This window comes from Cnephaeus nilssonii (assembly GCF_951640355.1).
Source record: "Cnephaeus nilssonii genome assembly, chromosome: 12".
Classification (NCBI taxonomy): Eukaryota; Metazoa; Chordata; class Mammalia; order Chiroptera; family Vespertilionidae; genus Cnephaeus; species Cnephaeus nilssonii.
Genome location: NC_137083.1, coordinates 78325016 through 78346048, shown reverse-complemented (window position 1 = coordinate 78346048; position 21033 = coordinate 78325016). Strand labels below are relative to the sequence as shown.

The 21033-nt window shown below is 42.9% G+C and overlaps 2 protein-coding genes across 3 annotated transcripts; one reads left to right on the top strand and one right to left on the bottom strand.

Annotated features, from left to right (window-relative positions):
- Window positions 1-5970: 5970 nt before the first annotated feature.
- Window positions 5971-6665, top strand: LOC307108469 (large ribosomal subunit protein eL15-like). The gene has a single exon (XM_079786474.1). The coding sequence runs from the start codon at window positions 6016-6018 to the stop codon at window positions 6628-6630; it is 615 nt and encodes a 204-aa protein (XP_079642600.1). The 5' UTR covers window positions 5971-6015; the 3' UTR covers window positions 6631-6665.
- A 7512-nt stretch (window positions 6666-14177) lies between these two features.
- Window positions 14178-20929, bottom strand: LOC307108282 (small ribosomal subunit protein eS4-like). Of its 2 annotated transcripts, none has more exons than XM_079786124.1 (2): window positions 20802-20929; window positions 14178-15607 (listed from the first exon to the last, which is right to left on the bottom strand). In XM_079786124.1, exon 2 carries the CDS (start codon window positions 15569-15571, stop codon window positions 14780-14782), a length of 792 nt encoding a protein of 263 aa, XP_079642250.1. In that variant the 5' UTR covers window positions 15572-15607; window positions 20802-20929; the 3' UTR covers window positions 14178-14779. The 2 variants fall into 2 exon arrangements, with proteins under 2 accessions (XP_079642250.1, XP_079642251.1); XM_079786125.1 differs by having other exon boundaries at window positions 14178-15603; window positions 20802-20906.
- Window positions 20930-21033: the final 104 nt, after the last annotated feature.

Below are 21033 nucleotides of genomic sequence, written 5' to 3'. Positions count from 1 at the left end.
AAAAGCCGCTGTGCACAGTTTGGGTGGGTTTGTAAATTGTGTGGGGTAGGGTCTCAGGGAATCACCAGGGTATAGCAAACAGCGATGGCTGCCAGTCAGCCGTCTCTGTCTCCGCGTCCCGTGCCCCAGCGCAGTAAACAATGATTCCTGCGAGCACCTCTGCAAGAAAGCCACCCTCACTTTCTGACCTGATGCCAGACAGTCCAGCTTCTCCCCGTAGGAGTCTGGGTCCCCAGAGTCTCGCCGGAAACTGGAGTTCAGAGCAGTCAGGAGCTTGTATCTCCTTCCCGATTGAAAAAAACTGTGCACCCAGTCGCCAGCCCATTCGCGCGCCTCCGTACCTCTGCTTTTCTGCGCCTCTGCACATCCTACCTGGTCTCAATGTGCTTTTTTCTTTCCTTCTAGTTGTAGAACTTCTACTCAGCCAGCTTTCCCGTGGTTCTGGGTGATAGTCGTTTTGTCTTTTAGTTGTAGTTTTGTTGTGGTTGTGAGAGGCAGCACGTACAGGTGTATACCTTATGCCGCCATCTTCGTTTCTCCCCAAATGTTTATTTATTGATTTTAGTGAGAGAGGAAGGGGGAGAGAGAGAGAAACATCATGTTGTTGTTCCACTCATGGATTCATTCATTGGTGGTTTCTGTTAAGTGCCCTGATCGGGGATCAAACTTGCAACTTTGGGGTATTGGGAGAACGCTCTGACCAACTGAGCTAACAGGCCGGGCCTAATCCATTTATTTTTCATTTCACTAAGTAAATTTGATTGTATCTATAAACATGTTACACAATATAATGTATTTAAACATTTTTTTCCACTTTAAGAGACATACTCTACAAAATTTTTAAAAAGTTATCTGATTTTTAAAGTTTACATTTCCACCTGCAAAAAAAAAAATCACATGAGTATCTGATTTTCTAATTTATGCAAGTGAAATTCAGATAACTGACCTGGCCAGTGGTTCAGTGGTAGAGTGTCAGACCTCACACCAAAGGGTCGCTGGTTCAATTTCTGGTCAAGGACACGTACCTTGGTTGCAGGTTTGTTGCCTGGCCCTGGCCAAGGCACATGCGAGAGGCAGCAATTGATATGTCTCTCTCATTATGCTTCTCTCCCTCTCTCCCCCTCCTCTCTCTCTCCCCATTTCTCCCTTCCACTCTCTTTAAAAATCAATGGAAAAAATATCCTTGGGTGAGGATTAACAAGAACAAATTCAGACAACCAAGATAGTAGTCTTCAGAAGCTAACAGTCTATAACCCAATGCTGGAATAGCATCATGCATGCCATATAATGGCACGATAAGGCTCTAATAGCAAGAACAATCAAACACACCTCTCACCAAAAGTCATTAACTTGTTTTCTTTAACTCAAAGTAAGCTTATTACTCTTTTTAAAAAAATATTTTATTGATTTTTTTACAGAGAGGAAGGGAGGAGAGGGATAGAGAGTTAGAAACATCGATGAGAGAGAAACATCAATTCAGTTGCTTCCTGCACACTCCCTACTGGGGATGTGCCCATAACCAAGGTACATGCCCTTGACTGGAATCGAACCTGGGACCCTTCATTCCACAGGCCGACGCTCTATCCACTGAGCCAAACTGGTCAGGGCAAGCTTATTACTCTTAACATTTTTCTTTAGCAAGAAACATGTATAGCCCTAGCCAGTTTGGCTCAGTGGATAGAGCATTGGCCTGCGGACTGTAGGGTCCCAGGTTTGATTCTGGTCAAGGGCACATGCTTGGGTTGCGGGCTTGATCCCCCAGTCAGGGGGCGTGCAGGAGGTAGCCGATCAATGATTCTCTCTCATCACTGATGTTTCTATCCCTCTCTCCCTCTCCCTTCCTCTCTAAAATCAATAAAAATATATTTTTTAAAAAAGAAATATGTGTAATTATTTTAAATCTACAATGCCACATAAAGGAGCTCAAGACATTGTGGCCAGAAATGAATTGTGTGAAGGATGGGTAATGGGGGAGACAGAAGGCTGGGAAAACAAGTTGGGAAAGACACTTGTGAAATTCTTGCAGAACCATCATGGCACAGAAGAGTTGCCCTGGACGGTGAGGCTCATTCAGTGCACCAAAAGGTTGCCAGTTTGATTCCAGGCTGGGGCACATGCCCAGGTTGCTTGCTTAATCCTCAGTGGGTGTGGGGGTGCAGGAGGCAGTCAATCAATGTTTTGCTCTCACATCTATGTTTCTCTCTTTCCCTCTCCCTTCCTTTCTCTCACTAAAAAAAATGAAAATAAAATAAAATAAGAGTCCAACTCATTCTGTGATGTTCTAGAAGCCAAAACAAAGACTTAACCATTTGAAATCCACAGAAACTCCAGTTCAAATGCAGGTACTATTATCTGTCATAGGGAGTACTCAGAATGGAATTTAACATAGAATTATGCTGTCATTTGTAATTTAAACACACACACACACATTTGGTGCTGGTTGAAGGAAGACTGCTACACACATGTGAATACGTGTACAAAACCCTCTTAAAACAATACGTAGAGACTTAACAATGGTTGCCACGGGGGAGAGAGACAGGGATAGGATGGGGAATTACCCTGCTCACTATACACTTTTGTTCAGCCTGTGTTTTAACATTTAATAAAATGAAAGGGAGAGGGGTGCCCTAGCAATTTTTCTGACACCGATGGTGCTTAAGCACACTGTCAGGCAGTGCATAAGTGCTTTAAAAGGAATTCCTGCTTTGGGGAAGGACCTGATCATGATGGTATCACTCAGGTCCCTTTTAACTTAGAGCTGTGAAGGTAGATGAGACAGGAGAGCCAGGGAAAACGGCGGGGGGCGGGGGGGGGGGGCGAGCAGAGGGGAGGAGGTGGTACGTGAGGGGTCTTTATCCATCCCATTTCCTTCAGTGTTCCTAAAGAGAAGAGGCAGAGCCAGCAGTGCTAATCAGAAGCAGAGAGAAGCCTGAAACCCCGACTTGATGTTTTCCTATGCTTTTCTGAGTGTACATTTAATTCCTCTTTTATTTTCAAATCAGCACTGTGGCAGGTATTATCCACAACCATTATCCTTGTCCTGAGGTAGCTGTCAACCCATGGAGAGAAACAGGATCAACTCTGGCGAAATACCAGCCGGACTTTGTTTCTGGAGGCTGTAGTTGCCTCTGTCAGAAGTATAAAACTCCACTTCCCTTTCTGCCAGGAGAGACCAGTGTGACGTTCTCTTCCCCTGCATACCTCTGGGGACGAGGCAAGCAGACAGCTACAGTGTCTCACTGGATCCTTCCAGAGGTTGCTTCCCTATCCGAGTCAGCTGACCTAACCCCCAGGCACAGCGGCCTGCTGTCTGCCGATGCCGTCTTGCCTCCTTAGCTTGTGTCCACTTTTGACTTATGGCTCCGGCCCAGGCTTTGACTAATGTATTTAGCATTGATCCCTGACTTGGCAATAATCTTTTCCATGAGGTCACCTGCCTTGCTTGCACCTTCAACCTGGTACTGCCTGCACCCCTGGTTCGACATATGGTATGGACAAGCCCAGGTCACTGAGGAAGTAAAAACCAAGTTTGTCCTACCTGATGAAATACCTGATTACTTTATGCTTGCATAAAGAGAAATTTGCTTCAGGGAACATAAATGCTGAATATGGGATTGCCCTTTAAAAGGGAGAATATCTACTCAACCTCATTTGGGAAATGCTTCTTCTATCTCCATTGTTCAGGTTAACTATATAATGTGTGAATTAACTGGCTCTTTTCCTTTATCTTGTTTGGCTGTCTGCTTAGCTTCTCAGTTATATAGAAAGTGCTTAATAGCATCTTTACCAATGAATAAAGAAATAGAAAAATGACATTTAAAAAAATAAAAATGTGGGGGCCCTAACCAGTTTGGCTCAGTGGATAGAGCATCAGACTGCGGACCAAAAGGGTCCTGGGTTTGATTTTGGTCAAGGGCACGTACCTAGGTTGCAGGCTCCTCTGGTTGGGGCGCATGCAGGAGGCAACCAATTGATGTGTTTCTCTCACATTGATATTTCTCTCTGTCTCTCCCTCTCTCTTCCACTCTCTCTAAAAATCAATGGAAAAATATCCTCAGGTGAGAATTTAAAAAAAAAACCGGGGTTCTTTTTTTATTTTACTACTGGTTTATTTGGCAAAAATAAAATGTTAATAAGGATTGAATTAGATACCTTCTGAAAATGGCAGACTAGAGAATGGGGAACAACTCTTTCACTGAGAAATTTAGAAAAGCTGCACAAAACTATTAGAATGATTTTTGAGAAGGCATTGAAGAAACTAACAACATAGTAAAGAATTACAGGGCTGAAATCTACATGATTTCAAGCAGGTGCATCCGGTTCTCCAATGGCATCTGCCAATTCCTAAAAAAGCAACTGAAAGATTGAGAAGCTGAGTAGATACTTTAAACAGGGACCTACAATGAAGGAGAGCTCGGGGGAAAAAAATTCCACACTCTGGGCTGGGAACTCAAGGGTTAGACCCTAGGACAGTGATGGGCAACCTTTTGAGCTTGGTGTGTCAAACTTCGCCAAAAAACTGAGCATAACTCGGGTAGTGTGTCACTTTGAGGAAAAAACATTATTTCGCAAATGTTTCATCCTCAGGAGCAGCAAATGTTTCATCCTCCGCATGCGGCCACCTCAGCGGCCGCGTGTCATCAGAAATGGCTACACGTGTCAGTGCTGACACGCGTGTCATAGGTTCGCCGTCACTGCCCTAGGAATAAGGATGAACTGAAGCCCAGCTTCCAATTATCTCAAGCCCTATATTAGAGTAACCTTATCTGGAATTGCTAGTGTCCCTAACAGATACTGTTGTAATTAGCTAGTTGTTAATAACAATAATTAGCTAGTTATTAATAATAGTAAAGGAGCAAAAGGGAGGCCAGGCATTATAGGCATGTCATTTGGGCAGCTTCACCAGGAAGTTGCAATTTCACACCCCCCAGGCAACCACAGGCCTATTCCCTGCAGTTCACTGGGGGAAGGGGCCCAACAAAGGGGAGAGAGAAGCATTCGCAGTGAAGTTGGGGTGAAATGGGAAGGTGCTTGCTGTCAGTCAAACCTGAGATCAGAAATCATTGGCTGTAAGAGATGGAGCCAACAACGCAAGAGCATGGAAATTTGGGAATACATAATCCCCTAAACAAAAGAGCTGGCTCTCTTGGTGCTCTTGACCCTTGGCTCCTGGGGCTCTCTGGTTCCTGCTTCTTTGTACTTGCCCGTGTTTCCTCCATAGCCATGTGGCCCTGCAGACCCCACATACAATGGACTGATGGACTGCCACGAGGAACACAAACTAAGCCAGACTGATGCTAATTGTTCCAACATGGAATGAAAGCCCTGGGCACTGGCTCTGATTCCAGCTCTGATGAAACCAAAGCTATACGTCTTCCTTAGCGGGACAAGGGAAATAGGGCCTTGGAAACTCAGGGGTATAATTCCACAGAAATAAAGCTTTCAACAATACCTCATCCTCCCATGGGGGTCTCCAGGAATTCTTATTCCTGTGGTACCCCAAGAACCCCACTTCTCCAGATAACATAACCATCTACCAAAAACAAATGTAAATAAATCTTCTCTAGCAAAACACAGCATTGTTATATTCAAATTATTTCTGCAATAATTAATATACAATATCTTGCACACAAGCACCCGGCCAGTGTTGCTCGCTCAGTGGTTGAACAGTGACCCATGAACCAGGAGGTCATGGTTCAATTCCTGGTCAGGGCACATGCCCTGGTTTCGGGCTTGACCCCTGGTGGGGGCTTGCAGGAGGCAGCTGATTGATGATTCTCTCTCATCATTGCTGTTTCTATCTCTCTCTCCCTCTACCTTCCTCTCTCTAAAATCAACAAAAGCATATTTAAAAAATAAAACAAAATAAAATAAACAAGCTTATGAAAAGCCATCAGTTGAAACCCAGAGAAACAACAGAAAATAGAAATAGACCCATAAAGATCAAAATAATAGAGTTCTGGTGGGAGAGAGGCTCTTCCTTTCCGTCTGGCCGCAGCCATCAGGTAAACCAAGATGGGCGCTTACAAGTACATCCGGGAGCTCTGGAGGAAGACGCAGTCCGATGTAATGCGCTTCCTCCTCCGGGTGCGCTGCTGGCAGTACCGCCAGCTCTCTGCGCTCCACAGGGCCCCCCGCCCCACCCGGCCCGACAAAGCGCGCAGGCTGGGCTACAAGGCCAAGCAAGGTTATGTCATCTATCAGATTCGTGTGCGCCGTGGTGGCTGCAAACGCCCTGTTCCTAAGGGTGCGACCTACGGCAAGCCTGTCCATCACGGTGTGAACCAGCTGAAGTTTGCTCCAAGTCTTCAGTCTGTTGCCGAAGAGCGAGCTGGACGCCACTGTGGGGCTCTGAGAGTCCTGAATTCTTACTGGGTTGGTGAAGATTCCACGTACAAATTCTTTGAGGTTATCCTCATTGATCCATTCCATAAAGCTATCAGAAGAAATCCTGACACTCAATGGATCACCAAACCAGTCCACAAGCACAGGGAGATGCGAGGGCTGACATCTGCGGGCCGCAAGAGCCGTGGCCTTGGGAAGGTCCACAAGTTCCACCACACTATTGGTGGTTCTCGCCGTGCAGCTTGGAGAAGGCGCAATACTCTCCAGCTCCACCGTTACCGCTAATATAAGTAATGTTTGTAAAATTCTTACCGAATAAACAATTTAGAAAAAAAAAATAATAGAGTTCTCACTCAAAGGTGTAAAAATCACTGCTGAACATGTTTTAAGAGATTAAAGACTAGTATTGACTCAGCAAAGAATTGGAAACTATGAAATAGAACTAACTGCAAATTATAGGATTAAAATAACCAAAATGAAGAACTCATTTTTACCTCATATTAGTGACCTCTGCAGAGATAACTAATAAATCAGAAGATAGGTTAGAAAAAACTATCTAGCATGAAGTACTGAGACAAAAGGAAAGGAACCATAGGAGAGAAAGTAAGAAACAGATGTAGGTGGACTAAATTTTAGGTAAGTGGAATACCAAAGGCGAGGAAATAGAAAATGGAGATGAAGCAAATTTGAGGAGAAATGAGAATTTTCCAAAATTGGTGAAAGATATCGAGCTGCAGATACAAGCAGCTCTATGAGTCCCAAACAATATAAATACAAAGTGGGGGGGGGGGGGGGTGTTTAGATACAACACAATAGAAATTATAAAAGAAAAATATTATGTTCAGCCAGAGGAAAAAAAGACTTTTGAAAGAGCAACAGTAAGACAGACAGCAGAATTCTCAATCAAGATAATGAAATCCATGTTATTTGCAGATTTTTAATATTTCCTACAACTTTTGTAATATTATACTGTTAGTACAATTATTATATTTAAAATCATTTTTCCTGAAATATCAATGTTTAATGCATGTAAATAACTGATTATTTTGTATCTACATGTAATATTATATTTAAAATAGTTTTTCTTGAAATATTGTTTATTGCATGTAAATGGCTAATTATTTTGTACATACAATCTGGTAATAGATTCATTTTGTATATTGTAAAATAAATAAATAAATAGATATTTTTAAAATATATATTTTATTGATTTTTTTACAGAGAGGAAGGGAGAGGGATAGAGAGTTAGAAACATCAATGAGAGAGGGATAGAAAGTTAGAAACATCCATCAGCTGCCTCCTGCACACTCCCCACTGGGGATGTGCCTGCAACCAAGGTACATGCCCTTGACCGGAATCAAACCTGGGACCCTTCAGTCCGCAGGCTGATGCTCTATCCACTGAGCCAAACCGGTTAGGTCAAAATAAATATTTTTTTAAAAGAAGAAAAAAAAGATAATGGAATCCAGTAGATATATTGAAGTGTCCAAAAGAATGAACCAGAAACTACATGATAAAAATCAACCTTTACTGCCATGGCCAGTTAGCGTAGTTGATTAGAGCGTCATCCTGATACACGAAGGTTGTAGGTTCAATCCCCAGTTAGGGCACATACAAGAATCAACCAATGAATACACAAATAAGTGGAACATTAAGTCGATGTTTCTCTCTCTCTCCTCTCTCTCTCTCTCTCTCCTCTCTCCTCTCTCCTCTCTCTCTCCTCTCTCCTCTCTCCCCTCTCTCTCTCTGTCTCTCTCTCTCTCTCTCTCTCTCTCTCTCTCTCTCTTTCTCTCTCTCTCTGTCTCTCTCTCTCTGTCTCTCTCTCTCTCTCTTTCCCTCTCTCCCTCCCTCTCCCTCTCCCTCTCTCTCTCTCTCTCTCCCCTTTCTTCTCTCTCTCTAAAAGCAATAAAATAAGCCCTGGCTGGTATGGCTCAGTTGGTTGGAGCATCGTTTCATGCACTGAAAGGTGATGGGTTCAAGGGCACATCCCCAGTAGGGGGTGTGCAGGAGGCAGCTGACCGATGTTTCCCTCTCATCAATGTTTCTAACGCTCCCTTCCTCTCTGTAAAAAATCAATAAAATATATTTTAAAAAATTATTTTCTTTGGGAGGCAGCATAAGAGCGCAATCTCTGAAATCAGACTATGCCTCACAGTGCTGCTATGAAGTGAATATATGGGAAACATTTATAAATTGTACAGTGCTGGGCATTTTAAGTAACTGCTTAATAAATATTGGGTATTTAATTACAGGTGCCATAAACCAGCTTAATGTAAATTAAGGAAAAAGTGGGATTTTTAAAAAGACACAAGCATGTACCACAGACCTCAAGGACAATAATGCATCAATTCTAAGTCACAGAATAGGATCTAAACAGGATAAAAAAGCTTATTAAGAACCTACAAAGTACTGTTTCTCCCCTTTTTTTCTCTATATTCCTCATTTATTCTTCTCTCTCACACAGGGAACTGAGTGATAGCTTTACAGAAGCTATTTCTAAAATTCTTGGAATGATTAGTCTGAGGCAAGAGGTGAGGTCAGTAATACAAACACGATTGCTAAATCATCAACCCTATTACCTATGGGGGCAATTTCAGAGAAGGGATACGCTCAGTACCTCGGCATTCACCACGATGAGAAAAGTGCTGTGATAGAGATGGACTCAGAACGCTATGGGTGGCCCTGGAGGGCTTTCTTTCAGACTTCTCAAAACAGAGTACCTGCCTTTTCACCTGGGGATCCCATTTGATGTAATTGTACACCAAATCCTAAAAGTCCTGAAACACCAATCAGAAAGAATATATGCACCCTTATGTTCCTAGCAGTATTATATTTACAACTAGAGGCCCGGTGCACGAAATTCGTGCACGGAGGGGGGTTGTCCCTCAGCCCAGCCTGTACCCTCTCCAATATGGGACCCCTTGAGGGATGTCCGACTGCCCATTTAGGCCCAACCGGGATTGGGCCTAAACGGGCAGTCGGACATCCCTCTCACAATCCAGGACTGCTGGCTCCAACTGCTTGCCTGCCGGCCTTCCTGATTGCCCCTAACCGCTTCTGCCTGCCAGCCTGATCACCCCCTAACCACTCTGCTGCCAGCCTGGTTGATGCTTAACTGCTCCCCTGCCAGCCTGTTTGCCCCCAACTTCCCTCCTCTGCCAGCCTGGTCACCCCTAACTGCCCTCTCCTGCAGGGTTGATCACCTCCAACTGCTCTCCATTGCAAGCCTGGTCCCTCTCAACTGCCCTCCCTTGCAGGCCTGGTCCCTCTCAACTGCCCTCCCTTGCAGGTCGGGTGCCTCCCAACTGCCCTCTCCTGCTGGCCATCTTGTGGTGGCCATCTTGTGTCCACATGGGGGCAGCTATATTGTGTGTTGCAGTTCCTAGCAGCATTATATTTACAATAGTCAAGATCTGGAAATAGCCCAAGTGCCCATCAGTGATGAGTGGATAAAAAGCTGTGGTACATTTACACAATGGAATGCTACGCAGCTGTAAAAAAAAAATAATAATAAGGAATTCTTACCCTTTGTGACAGCATGGCTGGACCTGGAGATTATTATGCTAAGCAAAATAAACCAGAGAAAGACAAATACCATATGATCTCACTCATATGTGGAATCTAATGAACAAAATAAACTGATCAACAAAATGGCATGGATACATGGAACAGACTGACAGATGTCAGAGGTGAGTGAGTGGAGGTGGAGACTGGATAAAGGAAGGTGAAGGGATCAAATAAAGAATATATATGCACTAGAGGCCCGGTGCATGAAATTCGTGCACGGAGGGGGGTGTCCCTCTGCCCAGCCTGCACCCTCTCCAATCTGGGACCCCTCAAGGGATGTCCAACTGCCCGTTTAGGCCCGATCCTAACCCTCTCACAATCCAGGACTGCTGGCTGATGCTTAACTGCTCCCCTGCCAGCCTGTTTGCCCCCAACTTCCCTCCTCTGCCAGCCTGGTCACCCCTAACTGCCCTCTCCTGCAGGGTTGATCACCTCCAACTGCTCTCCATTGCAAGCCTGGTCCCTCTCAACTGCCCTCCCTTGCAGGCCTGGTCCCTCTCAACTGCCCTCCCTTGCAGGCCGTGTGCCTCCCAACTGCCCTCCTGATTGCCCCTAACCGCTTCTGCCTGCCAGCCTGATCACCCCCTAACCAATCCCATGCCAGCCTGATTGATGCCTAATTGCTCCCCTGCCAGCCGGTTTGCCCCCAACTTCCCTCCTCTGCCGGCCTGGTCACCCCTAACTGCCCTCCCCTGCAGGGTTGATTGCCTCCAACTGCCCTCCCTTGCAGGCGTGGTCCCTCTCAACTGCCCTCCCTTACAGACCTGGTCCCTCCCAACTGCCCTCCCCTCCTGGCCATCTTGTGGTGGCCATCTTGTGTCCACATGGGGGCAGGATCTTTGACCACATGGGGGCAGCCATATTGTGTGTTGGAGTGATGGTCAATCTGCACATTACTCTTTTATTAGATAGGATAGAGGCCTGGTGCACGGGTGGGGGGCAGCTGGTTTGCCCTGAAGGGTGTCCCGGATCAGGGTGGGGGTTCCCTTGGGGTGTGGGGTGGCCTGAGCGAGGGGCCTGTGGTGGTTTGCAGGCCAGCCATGCACCCTGGCCACCCAAGAGGAGGCCCTGGTATCTAGAATTTATTTACCTTCTACAATTGAAACTTTGTAGCCTGGAGCGGAGCCAAGCCTCCTGCTCACTCCGTAGCCAGCAGCCATTTCTTTTGGGGTTTATGTACCTTCTATAATTGAAACTTTGTGGCCTTAAGCGGAGGCCTAGGCCGGCCAGGGTATGCGAAAAGCTTTGCTTCTTCCATTGCCAGGGGAAACCCTTGCCTCCTGCTCTTTCCAGCTCCATAGCTGCCACCATTTCTGTTTGGATTTGTTTACCTTCTATAATTGAAACTTTGTAGCCTTGAGTGGAGGTCTAGGCCAGCAAGGGCAGGTGGAAAGCTTGACTTCCTCTGTTGCCTCCCTCCCGCTCTCTGTGGCTGTAGCCATCTTGGTTGGGTTTATTTGCATATTTGCTCCTGATTGGCTGGTGGCCGTGGCTTGTGGGTGTAGCAGAGTTAGGGTCAACTTGCATATTACTCTTTTATTAGGTAGGATAGCCCATGGACACAGATAATAGTGTAGGGTCAAGGGAGGGGGACAGGGGGCTAGGGGGAGGTGGGCAAGGTGAGGGGAATGGGGGACATCTGCAATAATGTCAACAATAAAAAAGTTAAATTACAAAAATCCCCAACAAGTGGCACTTAATATATTGATATATCACAATTATTCTTGATACTTTTGTCACCCCCTATGTTCTTAGTCGAGACAAGAATAAGAGTTCTCTTCAATATTCCTCCATATGCCTTCAATTAAAACCTGCATATGGTAAGCTGAGTATATATTTAGTGATTGATAAATGCATCTAAAAGATATGAGCTAGTCTATTCTTCCTCCACTAGTAGGACTTTGCTTTAGTAGTTCGTAACAGATCAAACTGAAATGCAGAGTATGGGGGATGGTCTCTGGGGGATTTCCCTAGATGCTCTATTTGCACGAATTGCTATGAACTTGGTCTGTTGGGCTGATAGGATAATATGGATGTCTGGGGAAAATGGGTGAAATGAGGGTGAAGAGAGAGGATGGCCAGGCACACATCCCAGCCACTGAAAAGGGGTGAGGCCCCAAAGTGGAAGAGATGTGTTCCCAAAAGACTCCAACTGGTAAAACTGGCTGAGAGCTGAGTGGCTCTGAGGCCAGGTGACAGACTGTAATGCAAAACTGGTGGGAGGTCCATCCTCCATGGTCTGCACATTTGGGCCTGCAAGGACTCAGTGTGGCCACCTGCAGAGGACAGCTGGACTTACTCAAGTTGTGTGCTCAAGGGCACTAGTAGCCAAAGCCAGGGCAAGATCCCTCAACAAGAAAGCTGGGCAAAACCTGAGTGAACCCACTTCTGAGGATATGACACAACCCTGGTGGATCCCAGAAATGCCTTGGGGAGTCGGGGGTGGAGGAATGAAAGAGGCTGTTACTTCATGAGCATATAGGAATAGAGGCTCATCCCACTTAAGGCATTCATTGTTATTTCAGTTATACCCAGAGTTGGGGCCTGGAATCTTTGGCACGGAGTTGAAAAAATTTTATAAATGAAAATTACTCAGGCCGAAACCGGTTTGGCTCAGTGGATAGAGCGTCGGCCTGCGGACTCAAGGGTCCCGGGTTCGATTCCGGTCAAGGGCATGTACCTTGGTTGCGGGCACATCCCCAGTAGGGGGTGTGCAAGAGGCAGCTGATCGATGTTTCTCTCTCATCCATGTTTCTAGCTCTCTATCCCTCTCTCTTCCTCTCTGTAAAAAATCAATAAAATATATTTTAAAAAAAATTACTCAGATTACTCTTTTGTAAATGTATACAAGCTCAAGTTTAAAATGTTTCCTTTTTTAGGTTATTAGGTTTTTGCTTTTGAGTCATATTTTATACTTTTATCCCTTATCTCATATATGGCTTGCAAATATTTTTTTCCATTCTATAAGCTGACATTTCATTTTATTGTGTGCTGTGCAGAAGTCTTTGTTTAATGTAGTCCCACTTGTCTATTTTTTTCTTTTGTCTGTGCTTTTGGTGTCATATCCAAGAATCATTGTCAAGACCAATGTGATAAAGCTTTAACAAATGGGCTAAAGACTTGAACAGACATCTCCAAAGAGGACCTACAAATGACCAACAGGTACATGAAAAGATGCTCCACTTCATGAATCATCAAGGAAAGGCATATCAAAACCACATTACCTCACACTGGTTAGAATGGCTATCATTAAAAAAATAACAAAAGGCAGGTTTTGGTGAGGATGTGGCAGCTCTTGTATAATGTTCATAGAAATGTAAAATGATGTAGCTATTATGGAAAACAGTATGTAGATTCCTCCAAAAATTAAAAATAGAACTATCTGATCCAGCAATCCTACTTCTGAGTATTTATCAAAAGTAATTAAAATCAGGATCTCAAAAAGGTATTAGGACTCCAGTGTTCATTGTAGCATTATTTACAACACCCAAAAAGTGGGAATAACATCAATGTCCACCAATGAAAAAATGGAGAAAGAAAATGTGGTATATACATGCAGTGAAATACTATTCAGCCTTTAAAAAAGGGAAATCCTGAATAAGGACAATTACTGCATGTTTCCACTTATATGAGGTACCTAAAATAGTCAACTCATAAAACCAAAAAGTAGAGTGGTGGTGGCCAGAGGCTGTGGGGACTGCTGACTTCTTGTTTTATTTCTTGTTCCACAACTCTAATCCATGTCGCCCCACTTCCCAATGCCAACTGACATCTTTATATGTACATTTTGGGTTGGTGCCTACAGACATTTATAGTAAAAAGTTTAGTACTGAGCATAAGCTATTCAGCTATCCCCAGAATTCCTGCATTCATCTATTATTTATACCTTACAAATGCTAAGATCAAAGATGAAGAAAATTTAGATATTTCAGCTTGACAGGAGGCTTGGGGAAACTACCAGGAACAAAATAATTTTGAGTCTCAAGTGGGGAAAAATGAGCTTCCTGATTGTGATATTTTATTTAAACAAGGCAAAGAATATTCCTTTGCCCCTCAGTAGTTAAAAACATATAAATTATGATGAACTTAAAATTTATATAGAATATTTTAGTCTTTTAATATGTTATTGGAATTTTTAAAAATAAAACTATATATTGAGGTATTTGCCACACTTCACCCCTCATTTTAAATATAAAAGGTGATAAATACACTAAATTATCAGTTTAAATAGCATCTTTTTATCCATGAACATCCTTACACACATACATTTTTTAATAGGCTTTATTTCTTAAAGTACTTTTACATTTACAGAAAATTTAAGATAGTACAGAGCTGTCATGTACCTGGCACCAGTTTCACCAATTACTAACATCCTACAGTGGTATGGTGTATTTGTTACATTTAATAAACCAATATTAATATTGTTATTAACTAAAATCTGTATTTGCATTTCAATTATAATTACATAAAGTCAAAACAAAACTCCTTATTTTGCTAGAAACCTACAAACTCAAATATATGTTGAAAATACATCAGAGTAATTGCCTATGCAGCTATGAGATAGGAAGTAAGAAATATGACTAAAAGGAAATAAACAAATAAATGAAATAAGAGCTTTTCAGGAGCAGATAGCTGGTTACAAACTGAAAAGTACAACGAACTAACTCAGATATATTAAAAAAGGAAGAGGTTGAAGTGAGAATGACTTTAGGGTAAAGGACTGTCATACTTATTTAGCTGTTAAGTCCCAGGAAAAGAGAATGAAATTTAGGTTATGAATTATTAGCATATTAGTGGGCATGTCCATTTCCCCCATCTTCCCCTCCCCCCGCCCCCATGCTGCATTATCTTCTAATGTCACGTCAGCTCATTTCACCAACTGTTTGGCCGCCAATCTCTTGTCTCTCTCTTCAGCAATGGTGAGACGAATACCCTTTCCACGGGGAAGGGAAATCCATGGTTTGTTGCCTTTGCCGATAACAAAAATGTTGGAGAGCCGGGTGGCAAAGCTATTGCCAGTGGTATCTTTGACGTGAACTACGTCAAAAGAACCAGGGTGTTTCTCTCTGTTGGTGATCACACCAATTCTTCCCAGGTTGGCACCTCCGGTGATCATACACAGGTTACCGGTGTCAAACTTGATGAAATCGGTAATTTTGCCAGATTCCAAATCAATCTGAATGGTGTCGTTCACCTTGATGAGGGGATCAGGGTAGCGGATGGTGCGAGCATCATGGGTCACCAGATGAGGGATTCCTTTTGTGCCCACAAAGATCTTCCTCACTTTGCACAGCTTGTACTTGGCCTCCTCAGGTGTTATACGATGAACAGCAAAGCGACCCTTGGTGTCATAGACCAGACGGAAATTCTCTCCTGTCTTATCAATGCTGATGACATCCATAAAACCAGCAGGGTAGGTCACGTCGGTTCGGACCTTGCCATCGATCTTAATGAACCGCTGCATGCAGATCTTCTTTACTTCATCTCCTGTTAGGGCATACTTAAGTCTGTTTCTTAGGAAAATGATGAGAGGGAGACATTCTCTCAGCTTGTGGGGACCGGTAGATGGACGAGGAGCAAACACACCGGTCAGTTTATCCAGCATCCAATGCTTTGGAGCTGCTACACGCTTCAGATGCTTCTTGGGACCACGAGCCATGGCTGTGCTAGGCACGAAAAGAGGACTCTCTTCTTGCTTAAAAGTAAAAAAAACCACAAGGGGTCAAATATATGGTAACAGAAGGAGACTAGACTTTGGGGGGTGAGCACACAACAGAACATACAGATGATGGATTATAAAATCGTACACCTAAAATATATATAATGTTATTAACCCATGTTATCCCAATACATTTAATTTTTAAAAAAGAGTAAAGAATCACAGAATCTAGAGTTGTAAAAGGCCTTAGATTTTTGCATCTTCTGGAAGCAAGTTAATGTGTTAGGAAGACTGAAGAATTTACAGTCAGGTAGGCCTGGGTACTTACTAGCTAGAGGACTGCATGATCACTAACCTCTCAGGTCCTCAAAGTACTCACCTATAAGAGGAGGGTAAATACCTTGCAGGGAAGGGTTGGAAATCATATACATAGAATGATAACGATAGTGTCTGGAATATATTTGACTCTCAATAAGCGGAAGCTATTATATATTCCAATTTCCCCACTTCATATAGAAAGAAATGGAGGCTACTATCTCATGGAAGTTAGAGGCACACCCAGGAACATATTTAAAACCCATTTAAATGGATTTCAAGTGCATATACCTAAGAGTGGAATTGGAGGCATGACTTTAAGATTAATTCCTAGAAGTAGGATTGATGTGTCAAAAAGTTAATAAATGTAAAATTTTGTTAGAGATTGACAAATTTCCCTTTCAAAATTACTGAACATGTTTGTATTTCTACCAGCAATTTATGAGTGCCTAATACATTCTTTTAAAAGAGAAGTGATGTCTCTAGAACATTAAAACTTTAAAAACCATGTTGAGGGGGGTGGGGGCATGTGTGGGGAGGGGTGTGGGCTGGGAATGGGGGGATGAGGACAAATATGTGATACCTTAATCAATAAAGAAATTAAAAAACAAAACAAAACCATGTTGAGCAAGATGGCCCATGAAAACAGGTGTGACTAAGGACTGGACTAGTTCCACCAACACACAATCTTCATTAGGAACAGGGTGAGGACCAAGAAACTCATTTAGTACTGAGCAGCTATTCAATTGTAAAGCCTTCTTTCTAAGAGATTGATTTTTTTATATGTGAAGAAAGATTTACTTTGTATGAAGTGCATGGCATGGAAGAGGAGGGTGACCTAGATATGTGGCTTTGCATATATGGATCCTCATTGTGGAGGGCATAATGAAGTAGAGGTTGCCTCCCCAGCATCTACCCCACTTCCCCCAACTACTCTTATTTTGTTGTTCTCACTGTCATTTACTGTTATCCACTCCTTTCCACAAAGCCTATAACCTTTGAAAAAACATACATCTACCCCTGGGCCTAAGGCTGAGAATGTGGCTCAGGCTTCAGCTAACCAGCCCAGTTATTCCCTGATTGCTTAAGGTTTCAAATATGGACACATAGTCCCATGAGGGCAAAGGTAAAAAATAAGCTGTCTAGAGAAAAAAGAAACTAGGCACCTGTGTAATTGATCCTCTCAATTAAACTAACCTTTAAGCTGTCTTACCTCTGAACCAATAAATTCAATTTATTATTTAAATCATAAGAGCTGGGTGTTTTGTGACTTGCAACCAAAAATACTCTAATTTGTATAATGAGCAATGTTAGCATTACCAAGACATATTTCATAAGCTCATGCTATTCCCTAGGCTTTTAAAAGAACAGATGGGTGAAAAATAGATTATCTCTACATAAAGCTTTTTCATTACAGAAAAGTTTGTTCTGCTAGTAATGGCCAATGTTACTAGTTTAAATTCTTACTTTTTAGAAACCCAGAAGGACATTATTGTTACCAGGTTTAAATTTCTAGCTCAAATAAAAAATTTAGATCCAAACCTTTATCAAGAAATTTTAACAAGGCATAAAAAGTTTTTAGATTAGAATGAGAGGCACGTACATCTATTTTGCCACAATTTTAAAATATAGTCTTCCTGTCTGTCTCAATTATAGTCAGGTCTATGCTTCTCGGAGCTTCTGCTTTGTTCACTCAAAATGTTTAATTTATCCTGTTACAGACTGTTTAGTGTGGGTTATCAAGAACTGTAAAGAGCCCGCAAGTGGACAAGCTAGCCTTACTCATAGCAATAGCAACATCCAGAACATCAGTATTTCCTTGCACGGGTTACTAGAGTCCCTGCAACCATAGGGCCATGGGAAAAGGGTAAGGGAACACTTGCAGGTGAAGTGGGTGGCATTACCGGAGGGGAAACTTCAGCTCAGGAAACCCAAATATTTTATAATGGGCAGTAGAGGCATGACTTTGCTTTGTTTAGTATACAAACTGACACCATGTGTTATAAACAAAGACAGACTTCGCTGTTCAAAGACAGGAAATCCAGGACCCTATCAAGTTCTAAAAGGATTTTAGATTAAGTCATCACCATCATCTATACCATCAGAATTGGATTAATATTTATGGACTTGCTTGGGGGAGCAAATAATACAATTTGGCACATTTTTAATATTTCTATGTTTTGTTTTGTGTGTTTTTTTTTAACAGATTCAGAATTCTGCTTCTATGTGTGGCAGTGGGTGGGGGGAAGGAAGAGGTGAGTGTTGATGGTGGGACTGTGCCAGCTTGTCCACTCTGCCTTCCACCACAATCCACTGACCTTTCCCCTCTTTCTAAGGGCCTTTCCTTCCTAACCATATACAGTCTTCTCCTTGGAATTGCAATAAAAAGTTTTTCCCCCATATTCTTAGAATATTTGAGTATGTAGAGAAGTTTTAGCACCCTTTATGGTTAGCCACCTGGATAACTACTTGATGGGTTCATCTCTTAATCTGGCCCTAATCACTACCATTATAGTGAGCAGGTGATATATACTGAGTATATATATGTTAAGTGATGATCTAAGAAATAAACTAAATTAGAAAGGGTATCTATATTTTGTGCTAGGTATTGTGCTAGCTGTTTTAAGTACATTATTTCATTTAGCCCATTACAGCACTTTGTGTTAACTAAGGTCCAGAGTGATAAGTAACAGGTACCATGGTGATAAGTAACAGAACCATGTTGAAAATTCTAGCTGCATTTGACATCAAAATCCAAGGTGAGTTCAGAAAATTCATTTTGGAATTCAAGAAGACTGTAACTTAGGAAAAAATAAAAGCTCTGTGCAATGAGAAAAAGAGTGCTAATATATGCCAAGTATTAAATGTGATTACAGATAATGAGTGCTGCAGGAAAATATCCTTAATTAAAATAATTACTGCCATACTCTATAGCTTTATGAAACCCACTGCTCCATGTACTAGAATGGATCAAGGACCATTTTTAGATGGGTAACATTAGTAGATTACTTGACTTTAACTTAAGTCTTGGATTACAACTACCTTGCTTTCTGAACCTCCTCCACTTTTCTGAGCTACCTACCCCAAAACTTAGCTGCATCTGCACCCATTCTTTCTTTTTCTTTTTTGTATAGTTTTATTGATTTCAGAGAGGAAGGAAGCGGGGGAGAGAGAGAAATGTCAATGATGAGAACCATTGATTGGCTGCCTCCTGCACACCCCACTGGGGATGAAGCCCACAACCCAGACATGTGCCCTTGACTGGAATTGAACCTGGGACTTTTCAGTCCGCAGGCAGACACTCTGTCCACTAAGCCAAACCAGCTAGGGCTGCAGCTATTCTTGACTCCTTGTCTCTGCTAGGGGTGGACAAGACACCCTCCCCTATCTAAAGCTGATTTTTATACCTACACCCTCCTTCCTCTTCAGATCCCACTCCAAGTATCCTGCTCAGATGGTGTTTGTTTAATATACTCTTACTGATTTCAGAGAGGAAGGGAAAGGGAGAGATAGAAATATCAATGATGAGATCATTGATTGGCTGCCTCCTGCACGCCCCCTACTGGGGTTCGGGCCTGCAACCCACGTATGTGCCCTAGACCAGAATCCAACCCGGGGCCCTTCAGTCTGCAGGCCAATGTTCTACCCACTGAGCCAAACTGGCTAAGGCCAGATGGTGTTTTTAACCCTTAAGTCTCTATGCCTATCAGCATTTAAACATGCCCCAGGCTTTGCCTTCTTAAAAGACTCTTCCTTCATCCTATATACAGAGCTGGGCAAAAATAGGGTTGCAGTTGTTCTAATGGGGAAGACATGCAGGTTAATAGCTTTATTAATAAATAAATAATAGCACAAGAATAAACTGTTTCATGGACTCACACTATAAACCTCCTTTTGCCAACCGGTGTTTTTCTAGATCTTATGTTACCTCCTTCCTTCATAACCAAGTTTTTTTCTTTTTGAGGAATTGTCCGTATTCATTTCACGTTAATGTGTTGACTCACTACAATCTGGTCAACAGAGTAATGTGGGCCAAAATTGCGCCTCCATTTCCTCCTTCACAAAACGGAGATAACAACAGTACTTGCCTCATAGGGCTGTGGGGGCTCAACGGGTTATTATATATAAAGTAGTTAGGACCTTGCCTGGCAGATACCAAGCACTGTAAGTGTTAACGAACAGTACCATTATAAACATTATTATTTTTTCTAATCCTTACCCGAGGATATTTTCCCATTGATTTTTAGAGCAAGTGGAAGAAAGAGGGAAAGACAGAAATATTGATATGAGAGAAATACACGGATGGTTGCCTCCGGCATGCGCACTGGCCAGGACCAGGCCGGGGAGGAGCCTGCAACCGAGGTACACGCCCTTGACCGGAATCCAATCCGGGACCTTTCAGTCCGCAGGCCGACGCTCCGTTGAGCCAAACCGGCTAGGGCCTAAACATTATTTTTTAATTACACACCGACAAATGTAAAGATAAGACAACAGATACAGCCCAAGTGGTAAAGTAAAAACACATTTCGGCAAATCAACCGGTTGTAAACTCCGTTCAGGCACGTCTCTTACTCTGTTGTATCCCCAGAACGTGGCGCAAGGCCTCACATGCAGTAAATAGGCCACATCCGTCTTTCTGTGTGTCTATCTCCTTAATGCCTATCTTAACGAATAAACATTTGATAACCAATAGTACTAAAATTATATCTCCAAAAGAACTGGATAAATATGCAGGCTCGGTATGTTTTTAAAATTACTTTAAATTTAGCGTCCTTTTTTCTCATAATTCACTACGAATCACATACGCAGGCAGCTAGAGGCTTTTAACCCAAGAATAGACCAAAAAATGCCTGCTTACTCGGTAAATGGCTTGTTAGTAGTAAAAATAATAAAAAGTACATGCTGTTAACTTTACCTAGTAAAAACGAAATGAAGTTTATGAAAAGAAAGTAGTCACCCGCCGTGCCTCCGTCTCCGACGCAATGTGGTGGCTCACGCAATAGAGTCTGACGCCCTCTGACCCCACGCCTACTTGAGTACGTACACCTCCACCTCCTGCGCATGCCCACTTCTGCGCACACCCGCCTTCTACGCATGCCCACTTCCTGCCGGCCGAGGGCGGGCGCAGCGCGCACGTTCGCGTCCGG

Bases quoted from the DNA above. Each gene is read 5' to 3' on its own strand.
- LOC307108469 (XM_079786474.1), top strand. From the start codon at position 6,016: ATGGGCGCTTACAAGTACATCCGGGAGCTCTGGAGGAAGACGCAGTCC.
- LOC307108282 (XM_079786124.1), bottom strand. From the start codon at position 15,571: ATGGCTCGTGGTCCCAAGAAGCATCTGAAGCGTGTAGCAGCTCCAAAG.